General features: G+C 38.3%; 1 protein-coding gene across 2 annotated transcripts in view; it reads right to left on the reverse strand.

Moving 5' to 3' along the window:
* The window catches only part of MINDY4 (MINDY lysine 48 deubiquitinase 4), an 82,243-nt gene that overhangs the window by 4,504 nt on the left and 62,936 nt on the right, over positions 1–14,803 (reverse strand). The window contains exons 16-17 of one of the 2 annotated variants that reach the window (XM_075044399.1): positions 9,537–9,630; positions 4,586–4,658 (exon numbers count right to left, since the gene is read on the reverse strand). In XM_075044399.1, coding sequence (XP_074900500.1) covers positions 4,586–4,658; positions 9,537–9,630 — 167 coding nt within the window. Of the gene's footprint in view, positions 1–4,585; positions 4,659–9,536; positions 9,718–14,803 lie in introns of both variants that reach the window. The other variant, XM_075044389.1, reaches the window with a different exon arrangement.

The raw sequence follows: 14,803 nt of genomic DNA on the forward strand, positions 1-14,803 counted from the left end.
TTCCAGACCATGGGACGTCATGCGCAGTATATAAACTGGGGGGAGTTGGCCAGGCAGGGGATCATTGCTCGGGAGCTAACTGGGCATCAGTCAGCGAGTGGTGAGCAATTGTATTGTGCATCACTTGTTTTGTATATTCCAATTCTTTAATTATTATTATTATTGTTGTCATTTTATTAGTATCATCATCATTATTATTATCACTATTATTTTCTTCCTTTCTTCCTTTCCTATTAAACTGTCTTTATCTCAACCCATGAGCTTTACTTTTTTTCCCAGTTCTCTCCCCCAACCCACTGGGTGGGGGGGAATGAGTGAGCTGCTGCATGGTGCTTAGTTGCTGGCTGGGGTTAAACCACGACACCACTCCAGGAATGTGACCAACACTGAATGCAAAGAAGGTATCAACCCTGCATTTGTCACCGAATGTGTCTTCAAATCATGGCAGAAGACAAAGATCTGAACCAAGACTTGGTGAAAGCAGGATGATGCTCTCCAGTGACCTCACTGGTTTGAAGTGAGTCAACTTACTGTACAGTCAGAGTCATTCACTGCATGAATTGCACCCTTGTCCGTGGCATTTCTCATGTTTGCAAGTTCACGGTCCCCATCTTCTGAGAACTAAACTATTGCATTCTCAGTGTCAAGTATTTATATCTGTTTTGAAAATCTGTCTCAAAGTGCATGTGCACAGTAGCAAGACATTGGTGAGGGGGTAGAGATGACAGTGAGTTGCCAGAGTGCCACATTCTTTCTGTCACCGAGGAAAGAATGTGTCAGCAAGGGTATGGCAGCTCAGTCCTTTCACTGAGCAAGTCAATTAAGTGTAAAACAAAACCAAAAGCTGAATTCATGCAGTATTCAGTGCAAAGTCTCAAAGGAAGAGACCATCTGAGGGTTGTTGTGAATTTTTTCCTTCTTTTTTTTATTTTGCTGAGAAAATAAAAATTAAAAAATCGCAGAAAGACTGTCCTCATCCCAGGACTTAGTAGGAATACACAACAGTGATGCCTCACATCTTAAGTTAAAAGCAGAATATGTCCTAGCTGGGGATATTCGGCCTAGTCTGGCATTTGCCAGTGGTGAGAGCTGTCCCTGCCAGATGTTCAGAATATCACCCCAGAACAACCAAATGCAAGTGGGAAGTACAATCGCCACCTTCTGTCCCCACCAGATTTTTCAGGTAATGCCGTCAAATCATCCCTTATCTTTGTGTACAATATTCCCAAGGCACCACCTTCTATCTCATCAGGGTGATTAAAGATTTGAGAGGGATCCACGGAGACTCCACAGAGGCCAAAAGACACCGAATGAAATCTGCTCTGAGAATACACTATACTCTGTGAAAACACTAACATGTGCTGATACCATTTTTGCTCTTATGGCTTAGGATGCTGCTAATCACTATGCAGTGAAGAACTGGCCTTTTCTAAAACAGGATTTCAATAAAAAGCTTAAACAGAAAAGAGTATTTTGAAGCAGGACTCAAGGTAACTTTCATAACAAGCCTTATCTCCCGTGTTTATTTTCAAACCATTTTTGCTGAGCCATCTGTAGACTGAAAAGCAGTCTTTGGCTGTTTGCTTCTGTGGAGACGGATCCAAAACTGTTTTCATCTATTGAATATGCACAAGAAAAGGTGTCAAATAGTGAGGAACCTCACTCACAGGCGCTGAACAAGTCTTTTCTTTACAGACAGAAACAAAACTGTCCAGACAATTCAGCGTCATCATTTCCCCACACTATCCTGCCACAACGCAATTCAAACTGAACCCAGATTCTAGCTGCTGATTCAATTATAATTTATCAGATTAGCAAAATGAAAACTATATTTGACCCACCTGGTTCAACTACAACCTCACCCAAGGGTCATGGAGTTAACGGGAACCCAGGAGGAACTGGTTCAAGCCCTGAACAATGCTCAGTCTGGAATAACATTCAGAGAGTATCTCCTGTACTAATCATTCAGTATTGTTTTAGAGCACACCAATAATTCAGGATGAAATGCCCATGCTCTCCTCTTATCCACTAAATTTCCACTGGATGTCTCACTTCAAAGCCAAACAGATGAACTAATGTGTCATATAGCCCCACTACCCCAGAGGAAAGCTGATGTTAGAGGGTTAACAAAATATACCTCTAAATTCAGATTATAATATCAGATCAAAGTTTTATTCCCCTCAGGCAGAGCTAACAGATGTTATTTCCGCCAGTGCAGAGAGATGTCGAGGATTGTGACTGTGATATGACTATTTTTCAGGGAAGAATGGGAGAAGACGTCCGCACGGCATCTCCCAAACAACACAGGGATGCACATTCCAGACATCTCTTGGTCAGAATCTGACTGCTTCTACAGATGTCTAGGGCTGAAAGCCACAATAAAAGCACATGTACTTGTACTGACTCTTTGGTTGGGAGCCTGCAGGTTAAAGTGATACCTGTTGGTGACTAGTCGTTCCAGCCATCTGAAGCGTTACCTGCTTTAAACTCAAATCTCGCTCTTCTGACATTTTATAGAATAGGGACTAAAATAGGGACTAGAATAGGGACTCTCTTCCTCCTGCAGAAGCAAAACAACCCTTCTCCTCTGATAAAAATGATAACAAGAAAACCTAAATACAGAAACAGTCTATTACATATGCAGTTTTCCCTTTGGGAGAGGATAAGAGAACAAACAGCAAACAGATGTTAGGCATGTAATTCAATGCATTACAGGACTGTGGTGTTCAGGTATTGAGGTAAACAATGGGTAAGGCTTTTCATGGATTAAAACAGAACTGAGTCATGTGAATAAAAGGAAAAAACCCAATCAACTTTTGGAAACAACAGTTAATCTTCTCAGTTCTGATTGTTCAGTCTGTGAAATTCTCTACACTGCCTGGGAAATCATCCTGCATTTTTTTATGAGAAAGTTTTATTAAGTAGCTTCATCATGAATGCTTGGTCAAAATAAGTAATGGCTCTCTGCTTGCTTGCTTGCTTTACTAAAAATCAGTTTAGGAGTGTTTTCCATGGCTGTATGATAGAAAACATTTATTTTTTATCTCCCAATTTGTTAAAATATTGGTTAGTTTGGTTTGGTTTTACTTTTCCTTATACACTGTTTCATAGTTGGAAGAAAAAGTTCTTAAACCAAAAAGGAAAAATAGAACACAAAAAACCTTTAGCAGCAAGGCCATGCTTAAATAAATATGCTCAAAGCAAATGGAGAATACTGGAAACAAGGAGCCAAACTGATCAGGGTAAATCAGACGGTCCTGAGAATGGTACAAACAAAATAAATTGACACTGGAATTTGCTGGTAATTTACTTCTCCAGTAGATTAAAGCAGGGAATTTAAAATAAACAAACATCACCACTACAAAAACTGTGTAACTTTGATACAGTGCCAGGAATGGAAGATGTTCTAAGAGCACTTTTAAGTAGTTGCACGCATTATTTACTGTGTGGGTTTCTGAGGCTATATATTATTTATTTTAGTTTGTAGTCATGCTTATGTGTTACTGGAACAGAGGAATCAATACAATCTATATGTGCAGGGAGTCTGGACTAATGTCACTGCTGTCATGTTACAGGATGCCTCTTCTACTTTTCTGTAACTTTATTATGGCAGCCATGCAGGAACACACTGTTTGGCAGCCACTGTGCTTATTTTTGGGGGTGTTTTTTTACAGGACAAATTGTGGCAAGGAGAGGGGGAAATTACAACAGAAATCTGAAGCTGCTTGGCTTGCTGATTTAACAAATGTTACGGTCTTTGACAATGAGGCTTTTACTTCTTGCTCCAAAGATATTCAGATAGCAGTTTTCAAAGTCATGCTGATGGAGCTGATATAAAGCTGATTTTTCTACCTAGTTAAATTTCTCCATTTTGCTTCTTTCATGTCTCACTAAACTGAAAATGTTCTCATTAACTTCAGTATAACTTGGATAAATTGCTTAAAATAATATCATTTAATATCATATAGACCTCAAAATGGCCATGAAAATCTGAACATGACAGGAACTAGCCTTGTATTTAAGGAGAAAATATGACCTAAGAACTGTCAAGAATGACTTCACAAAACACAGTGTTTTGTGATCTTGAGCTCTGTGCTGCCCATAGGCACATGGAAAGTTTGAGAAAACTGAGCCCATTGAGCACAGGGCTTCGTGCATCGAGAACGATGCACAAGTCTCCCACAGCCATTATATTTTTCAGAAAGGACTTATAAAAAATTTCTCCTTTTCTCATTATATCTCTACAATAGGAATCAATGAAATTTTGGGGATCTAAATGTAGATCTATTGAAATCAAGTTGTGCTCTCAAACTGAATTTGGCTTAGTCGGTTCTTGGTGATGTAATGAAGGTTCCTCTAAAAATGAAGTGAATGTCTTAGCCAGTTTGATGTTAACTACAATAACACACAATTAAATGTGTAAAACTTATTATCACAACCTGGCCTATTCAGATCCTTTCTGATTTTTAAGCAGTAATTTTGCAAGATTACTTGCTGCATTATTTTTTACCACACTCCAGCCTTACATATATTATTTATATCAGTAACTGAATATATCTGTATGAAAAACTGTAGTTTCACTTACTTTGTCCTAATACAGTGCTCAAGTGGAGGAGTAAGGTCATTTTCTTTATCTTCAGTGCACATCTGAGTTGTGTCTGCAGAGACATATCAGACATTATTAGTGGCTGGAGCATATTTCTATTCACACAGAATAACGCAGTAGCTTCTATTTATATAGAATACTGCAGTAGCTTCTCGGAACTCCACCCATGGAAGTGATGGACTACCACTTACACTGTAAATCTCGTAGCCCACAATAGGCACGTATCCACTTTGGACTGAAATACCCTGGCACTGGAATACCACCTCATGCCCTTGTTCACACCATCTGAACAGAGTGGCCACAGACAGGGCCAGGAATGCTCAGAGCAGGTACCACAACTATGGCTCTTTGCAAATAGCATGGGCTTTATAGCTGACCTTAGAGCGGACAGTCTGGCACTCACTGCTTTGTCATCGCCTGAACCCTTTCAGCTAGTGGTCTACTGCCTGTTCATGTGGTGGCAGGCTAAAGGCAGGGGTGACTGAATGCAAACGCTGTTGGGAATGATCCCCAGATTGTGCCCAGTATTAGTTGTTCTGGGCCAGAAACTTTCTGAAAATTGTGCTGACTACTTACCAGTAAGGATGATCGGGGGACAGTGTTCAGACTCATGCCCTGACACATGTTAGTTTACTAATATAGAGATGGTTTCAAGGAAAAAACATGGATTAGAAGGTGAAAGATTATGCTGGAGGGATGTCATGAGGTTTTTATTTTGCAGTTGATGTCAGAGTTACTAAGAAGGCAATTTTCATTACTCAAATACTAAGGACAGCGGTAGTTGAATAGGAAACCTGAAGTCCAATCCAAACTGGGTTAAGATTCTTTCACCCTGGAAAAGATTGTCCCTTGACTGTTGAGAAAGCAATGCACAGACGGGACAAGCCAATGTTGTGTTGGATATAAGAGAGCTACCACAGGCTGTGAGCATTCCTTCGGGACAGAGAGGCAATTGCACTGTTCCAGGGAAAACAGAGAGGTCAGTGTCTCAGACATGGGATCTGTCAACAGTGAAAGTAGTCGCTGAACTTCTCAGGGAGAAAACATCCTGCGACCAGCTTGGATGTCAGTCTGCTCAGCTGTTTCCTGTTTTGGAGTAAAACATTTTAAACTGCAGCAGACTAGGGCTTTTTCTTTTTCTTCTTTTCTGTCAGTCATCCAGCCAATGGGTAGGTTGCGAGCAACAAACGATGCCAAGACAGGGTGTAGGATATGGGTCTGCTTCAGTGAGACTGTTGTAGACAGGATGGGAGGCAATTGCTCTTACATTCACAGCTGCCAGTCTCAGATATATCTGGCTTCCTCGTGTCATAGACAGAATCTGGCTCTCCCTTGCTTGTTGATCATGTTGGTATAAATACATGCGGAAAACTCTGAATGACTGTAAGGGCTGGAGTAGTAGGAAATGGACAATATTTAAAAATACATAAAGTACTGGCAGTTTTCTCCTAGATCCTCAGGAACTTAGAGGTACACAGGAATCTTTCTAAGTTTCAAAGGGCCTCTTTTATCATAATATTGAAGTTTATAATGGTTTGTCAGAGGTCTCCAATAGTATTTGCACCCATCTAGGAATGCCTGATACTGATTTTCTGGATTTTCTCATAGTGAGAAGCAAGAGCTACTGTCCTGACCCTAGTACTGGTAGCAGGATAGGCATATGGCATGGCTGCCTTTCCCAGTCATTGTCAGCTTGTGGAATTTTGTAATTTTTAGACTTGAGTTCTTCCAACCAGGAGGTTTGAATAAAGGTTTTTCATACAAAAGAATATGAAAAAAGTATCACTAAAGGTGTACCTTACAGGAGTAGACAAGGAACATTTAGCTAAGTTAATTAACTAACAAACTGCGTTAAAGTGTTTCATACAACTTATTTGGAGCAAGCAATATTGAAGTTACACTCTTCCATCCTGGAGTCACCAACAGCAAGAAAGATATGAATATGAACTCTTATATATTCACTTACATTCTAAGCTAAGGGTATTGAGAAATCGAGAGCCAGCACAGTTACAGACAAACTTGCTGTTCAGGAGATATGATGACACAGGTTCAGAAGAGTGGAATGTGAACAGACAATCACCAAGAGAAGAAATACTGCTCATAATTTAAATGGCAATTTTAAATAGGCAACCTTAGGAAGTTATTTTTATTAATTACCTTTCCAGAAGGCGTTTGCACATTGGAACAATCTCATCTTAACTGTACGAAAAAACTGTTCTGAAAGTGTCATAAACAATATATGAGCCTTCTCTAGAAGCTGCCTCCAGTATCTGAATCTCTGCTAATTTCACTGCTTGCACTACCTCGTGTGGGACCTGCAAAGGGGCTCAGGATGCTGTCTATGACTCTGGAAGAATCTTCTGAGAAATTCAGTTATATTCTCCTTAGCAATTATTCAGTTGCTTTTTGAAAACACCTTTAAAAGGATACTGAGTTGAAGGTAAGCACCAATGAGATATAAGAATGATCTATTAAAACAGATTGTCAAAAATTCCCTGGATCTTCACTTGGAGACGACATATTGTAAATGTTAACATAGGTAGGTGTTAATTGTATATATTAGAAAGGAGAAGCAGTATCTTTCTGAGCAGTACAACACATTCATACAAGTGGTCTCTGTGACATATAACAAAAATCCCAGAATCTCCAGTCAGTCAGCTGACAAAAGAAGATGAGCAAAATGCATGCAAAATTTAGATACACTGGCTTGTTTTTCTTCTCTGCCTATCAGAAATTTCTACCCCAATGGAAAGGACTGAAGAACCTTCATCTATTTAGGTTAGTATGTTGAATTCACTAGAATGCTTTGCCTGCTTTTAGGAAGGAACTTTATTACTTCCCATCTAAATTTTGGCAAATGATCATAAGTATAAGAAGCAGGGCAAATTCTCAATATAAAGTGGCAATTGCTATTACCCCCAAAATGTAATTCTACTCTTTCTTTCTGGCTTTTTTACCTTTCTTGCCCAGTGTAATTTCTTCAAGATTTCCTGAAATATGACCTTGATTGTAATCTTCCTAATTATAAACAAGATTCCTATATCAAGGAATTCACCCTCTTACTAGTGAAAAGCAAACAACTTCAGTAACCAGCACCAGTGAGATGTGGCTGTGCAGCACCCAGAACCTCACGTTGTATCTCTAGGTAACACTGCCTAACCATCAGAGTAACACTGCCTAACCATCATAGCTTGTTGATATTTCTGCAATGGAAATACCAGTAATACTTAGCATTCTGATGTTTCCATCTGGTACTGCATGCATGGTTTAGATGTATGATCAATGTTACCTTTTGGATGTAAAGTAATTTCAGTTTTTATCCAGACCTAACAAAGGATTACTGTACAGTCAGAACTAGGAAAGCAGTTCCCTGGAATGATGAAATTATTTGCATTTTACAGCCTTTTGCAGAATTTCACAGATAACAGAAGATTTACTAGGACACATCCCTGGAAGAGGCTATAGGCACAACAAAAAGATATCTACCTCTCAGTGCAAGTTTAGTCTTTGAGGAGAAATATACAGATATGCCATGACAGATTGAACAGTAAAGAGAAAAACTTGTCCATACTCTGAGAACTTTCTCATCCAGGGATCTCAGAGTGCTTGGCAGCTCTGGATTTTGGAAACATTCCTGATTTATTAATGATAAAAAGACAGATAAGGACACCTGTTTTGGACTCTATGTTACATGGTACAACACAATAGAAAAAATGTGTCTTGATCTCTCTAGCCCTATGTTGAACTCTATCATCTGTATCACTTACAAAGAACCTTTTATCTGGGACAGGCCATGTGGGAACCAGTTGGCAACTATAGTCCTGCAAAGGTCAAGTTTTTCTTTGAGATAATATATAATGTGATCACTACAATAGAATGACAAGGATTTTAATTAAAATAAGAGGATAAATAACAGGGAGAAAGATGAATGAATTCACTACCAAATCTTGCGAGATGCTAAAAGCCCCCAGCACTCCCACCATACAAAGAGCTTTGCCACATGGACTCAATTAGAACATACAACACCCATGTATAACTCATCCTGTCCAAGAACCAGAATGTAGGTGCAAACAGGGAATACAGACAGCTTCTTTTTAAAGAGTGGGCTACAGTACAGTGGCTCCTTAAGATTGAGAAGGAATTTGATTAGATTGTATAAATATATTGAAGAAAAGAAAACAAAAGATAAGTAGGATATTATTAGCAAATAGGAATTTAGTGGTCAAGAATGTCTTGATATGGCAATAAGTAGGAGCGTTCTAAGCATCAGAATACTTCTTGTCCAAATGCCTTCCAGTTGGAGAAATACATAATTACTGCAAAAGCAGCTGCATAATTTGTCATGGTTTCCTGAAAAAATGAGTGCAACAAGTCAAAAGATCTTTTGCATGCTTGTGTTTCCAGGTATGCTTACAAGCAGGTAAGAGACTAGACTTTGTTAGTGGATTACTGCCATCTTCTGAAGTAGCTGGTTTTGGAGGCAAGGATTTCATGCTTTCTCACCCTCTCTGCTCATTTTACTACAGGCATGTAGGGTTGAGGAACAGGAGACTTGCACTTTCTGCCTGTAGAAATGATGTGAGATGTAAAGGAGAATGGGAGTAGTTAAATATGGTTTATAAACCTGGGAGCATGAATAGGCCAGATCACAATCTGTTCCTTGGAAATCAGTGTCACTGAAAGATATACCAGTCTGTATAAAGTAGCACATGCTCACTTTTAACTCTTTCAAGAGCTTATCCTCAAAATTTTCTTGAGAAATCTAATTTCCAATTAATCACCAAAACTAATTACGGAAAACAGGAGAGAGGCACACAAATAAACTTTAGTGCCTGAGACCATCATTGTTTGTATTATTGAACTCTTCTTTTTGATGTGATGCTATTGCCACCACCAGAGATGAAATGCAGAGGTACTGAGTTGTACGTACCAACTGTTAACCGTATTTCTTCTTCCTGGTTGGCCAAGCCATCATAATAATATAGATCAAATCTCCGCTCTGTTTTCCAGTCACCTAGTAAATCCTTTTCCAAACAAAAAAGCACACTGAAGTGGCTTTCACTGCATACCAACCAAATTGGATATTTAGGGGTCTTCAAGTAACAACCAACCTAAAAGAAAGATACAAAACATTAGAACATCACGAGGGGCAGGGGAAGAAACAATTCATTGTGGAAAACATGAGTTGTATAAGATCTTTTATTTATTATAGTCTACAAACATTAATGAAGGCTCATTATGTACTGCTGATGAAGCAGACCAGCATAGCTCTGGTAAATCATGGAACATATAAAGCAACTATTTGGCCCTGAGTTACAGGCAGGTAATGAAATCCTTACAGCAAAAAGATCATATACCAGATGATCAGAACCAAAAGGAACCCTGTCCTCTGCAATAACTATAAAACCACAGTGAGTTTAGGTTAGGAATAATACGCAAGATCAATGGGAGACCATGCTCTTATGCAACAGCACCTGGAAGCCAGGCAAGAGACTTCATAGGATCTCAGATGACACGAGACACCCCTGTGTGAGCAACTAAACCGAGACCAAAATCTTTTCTTGGATTAAGAATATAATACATTCTTTTCACTTTAGCATGTTCTTCTAGCTTCACAGTCCAGATATGTAAAATATTTTCAGCTACTAGAAGAAAGCAATAACAGAAGCACTTGTTTTGATTCATTGTTCTTAAAAATTAAATAGTCTCAGCTGAAAAAACCCAATTATTTCTTTAACAGATGCCTTTTCTAAGCCTTTGCCCTCCTTTAGAATGTTCGAAAAAAAACTTCTTTATAAGTAACCTAAATATTCTGTATGAAATTGCATATAAATGATTTTCATACTCAAGATGCTTTAAACTAGAATACTGAAGAGCTTTAAACTAGAATTAGTGGGGGAAGGGGATACCAACAGGATTGCAGTAGGTAAGCCAAGAGCTGCCATGGCATCAACTCAGGGCGGCAATCCTAGTGGGAACATTCACACTGCTCCTGGGAGCATGGAGGGCTCAGGAGTGTACCATCTGGTACATATAATAATGATATAATAACATCCTTTAACTTGGTCAGCCCTGAAGTGGTCAGGCAGTTGAACTAGATGATCGTTGTAGGTCCCTTCCAACTGGAATAGTCTATTCTATTCTATTCTACTGATTTGAAGTATTGTTTTTAAATCTACCAGCTATTTAAAATGTGGGCTACTACAGCAATTCTTTGGATTTGTGAGTAATTTCTTTTATCTATATATGTATTCATTTATTGCTTTAATCAATTTTTTCCGCTGCTTCACCCCGTAGTCTTTAAGGTTCAAGTTCAGTCCAGCAAAGGATTGAGACTAGTCTTATGTGTAGTAGCCTCACATATATACATTATTTCTCACGGAACTTCTGTTTTAAGTATTTAATACGTGGGGGAGTGCATCTATGGTATTGAATCTTAATATATGGTGACATAAAATGAGTTATGGAAGTTTCCTGCATCCCCTGAGGTCAGTGAATATCTTGTATTTTCTTCACCTCACACTAATGTGTTCTGAGACAGATACCATCCTCCTATTGCATGCTGCTGCTTTAAAGCTGCAGTATCAGTTAAGGATATTAGCCCCTTCAGTAGCAAGTAATAGAGTAAAAATAGTGATTAGATTGCTTAATGTAACAAAGAAACCTTATTTCTTCCAGTTAAGATGTTGGTATTCAGCTACAACAGGTATTTTTTAGTAGCTATATTCCTGTCATTGAAAGCTGTATTCTAAGTTCAAAATAATACTGTTTTTTCCATCACTGAATTGTTGAGTTTTGTATCTTTGATAAATCACTCAGGGCAAATAAAAACCAAAATAAAACTTTTTGCTTTCAGTGGAATGTTTCTAACTACAGCTCTGTTTATTATTCTTAAGAGTAGACAGAATCACCACTGTGCAGGACGCTGTGTATAACCATTTTTATTTTATCTCCAGTTTTATGGACCCTTTGCTAAACAGATGTTGCACTCCTGGTATGCTACCAATCTGCAAAACAAGGAACAGCAGCCAAGTGTGCAAATATATGTGCACAGAAATACAAGATCAGTTTCTCTCTCCGTAATACAGACACATGGATCAAAGAAACTTTGCTAGTTCAGAGGCTCAGGTAGTTTAGAAGAGGTTTGCATAGTAATATGGTAAGTGATATAATCTACAGAAATAATCTCTGTCTATTACTACCTTTACCTTTACCGCTATGGGATTTAAATCATGCTTCAGCATATGCAATAGGTGCTAGTGGAAACTGGAAGACTTTTAATAGAAAAATTCTCATGCGTGTTTTCTAGATACAGATTAATGGATACAGCTTCTACAGTGCAGCCCTCAGTTCTTCACCTTGGGCACACAGATGCAAATGTCATCTAATATACTGCTAAAAGGCAGAAGCCAAAATATATGCCAAGATATATGTAAGTAAAAATCTAAACAGCATCCTAAGTGATAAGTGGGGATGGGGGGAGGGGAAGGGGTATTACTGAGATTTAGAATTTGTATCTGAAGTGTTATATGAGTACAAAATCAATTATATTCCCCAATGAGAATTTCTTCTGATGTTAGATAAGAAGTCATTAGCTAATTAAGTAACTGTTCTCTGACTCATTACTTTGCTGGTATCTATTTAAAACAGCCTTTTATACAACAGTTTTGCTTTTTATGTAAATTCTTGGCTTAAAAGTAAAGAAATTTTTTTTACAAGCTTACAAAACCACTCAGAACAGGAGTTATCAAGAAGGAAAATACGTAGATGCAACAGAAGATGACAAATTAGAGGGATATGGATGAAAAGATTCAGTCTCACAAACATGCATATTTTAATATGCAGATAAATCAAAGCCAAAAAGGAACAGCCAGTCTTCTAAAAATGTGTTCTTCCTACATATGTCTGCTAAAGCAACTTCCAAGCTTCATCAAACAACATTTGACAAAACAAGATTAGAGAGATACAGAACTGTTTCAAAGCACACATCCACTCCAGTTCTTACTCACATGAACAGTCCTATTGAAGTCAGGACAAATTGTTCAGATTAGTAAGGTCTGTAGGAACATTTTCCAAATATGTTAAGTTTTCAACTACAATGCTTGCAGAAGAAGGCAAGGGCATGAACTTTAAGACAATAAGGATACTATAAAAATATTGCAGGTCAAATCCTCATCTCCCATTAAAAGGGAGAAGTTCTCATTTCACTTACATCAATTATACTAATTGAGGATTAGCTGCTGCCTTCAACATGAAGTTGTGTTCGGGTGGTTGGCTGGTCACTGGAGGTTTGCTTCTCCCCAAAACCACTGGCGACTTTGTCCCACTATCATCACCTTCCAGGGGCTTCTGGCTCTCCAGATACCTCAGGTTATTCCTACACTCCAGCTTTAAGGTCAAGCAGCAGGGAATGGTTTTTATCCATAAGACTAAAATTTCTTCCTCTCCCCAAACATGTTACTTTGTCTAGACTTCCTATAAGGAACTTCCCCCTCCTATAGCATTCCACAAAACACGTCTAGATTTTTTCTACAAAATATAATATGGAACCATGCTACTGACAAAGTAAGGACAATCCTCATTGCGAGGATTCCTTTGCCTGCTTCTTCAAGCATCAACTGTTGAGTGGTCTAACTGGTCCATCTAACTGGTCCATCTGCTGAGTGGTGAGTGCTTCTTCAATTGGCTGGCCAGGTTGGTTGGTGGTACTGATCCTGGAATGTAACAGGAGCTTGAAGCAGGACAGGGAAGAACAAGCATGACCACCCAGTGTTCTGACTTCTCAGGAAACCCTTTAAACTCAGAGTGTGTGTCCTCCAACAAGTGCCTGCCAGAGAATGGGGCCCTTCTTTTCAGCTGTTGTATGCTGCCCTGTGAGTGTAACACTGGCTCTGATTTCCAAAGGCAAATCACGGATATGTGACTTGAATCTACTTTATTAAATATTATTATTTGTGTTAAGGTCTGTATTTCTACTTTGCAGAACATAAAAAGAATCCTTTTTTTTTTTTTCTGCTTGCAGTATCATAATGCATTAAATAGTAATAATGCATTACTATTCAAATATTTGTTTTCAAACATGCTCATTAATCTTCTTCAGGAAAAAAAAAATATAAGGGGGCAAGGATGAATTAGATGTCCTTTCATGCTGCATATTTTCAATTCCTATGGAGACTTCACTAACCCTAATCCTCTTCTTTACAAATCTCTTAAGAATGCTCATAAATTTCAGGGACACAATTCTCATCTTTGGAAAATGTCAACCTTTCAAAAGCAAGCACCTTCAAAGGGCTCATTTTCAACACTACGGGTGGTCTTTTTCTACATCTGACTTTACTGTGTATTCAAACAATAGTGAAATTAAATCTACAGACAAATATTTATTACTGGAGAACTATTCCAATGTATCTGTCAGAATGAGTGTATGGTACTTCACCATTCAGATTTTATTTGATCATTGAACAAGGCTATCTTTTTCCACATTTATACCAAAAAAAATAAACAAGAAACATAAATGAGATTCTGTGGTTTTTGGACTCCATTACACAATTTACCTTGAATAAAAACAAACATCAGGTTATCACTCCTATGCAGTGGCCATGATTCAAAGAAGAGAAGATGATATCAAAACCAAGGGGGCTCACTGGATATGGCTAATGTGAAGGCATTTTTCTCCAGGAGTTTTGTTATAACTTAATATAATTTCACTTCCTTGCTTGTTGGACTTTACTTTTTTTTTTCCCCCCAATTAAAATTATATTCAGTCATTCCTTGCTTTATGTTTGTTTGCCTGAATATAACTGTTATAGATGCTTATTTTCCAAAGTAATCATACAGTGCAGTACTGAGACACATGTAGTTCCACAAAGATCTGGGTTCTGTCAAAATGAGAAATTGCTAGTTGTACTGAATCCAATAGGACTGATAGACAAAAGGATAATTACACAAAGCTTTCACAGTTACAGGCCATAGCCTATTGTTTGTTCTGTCATTTTTTCCCAGCATTGTAATGACATTTACTGAATTAATATTAAACAATGTTCCAACAGTGTTAAGTGTCAATGGTATAAAAATGGATACCCTTGCAACAGCCCTTGGGTGATCAAGAATACCACTGACTCAGTTCACCTATTGCACCAGCACTATTAAAACACCAAGCCAGCCACATTACTATTATATTTGCATATAGTTAAGGGA

The sequence above is a fragment of the Buteo buteo genome, chromosome 2, assembly GCF_964188355.1.
Source record: "Buteo buteo chromosome 2, bButBut1.hap1.1, whole genome shotgun sequence".
NCBI lineage: Eukaryota > Metazoa > Chordata > Aves > Accipitriformes > Accipitridae > Buteo > Buteo buteo.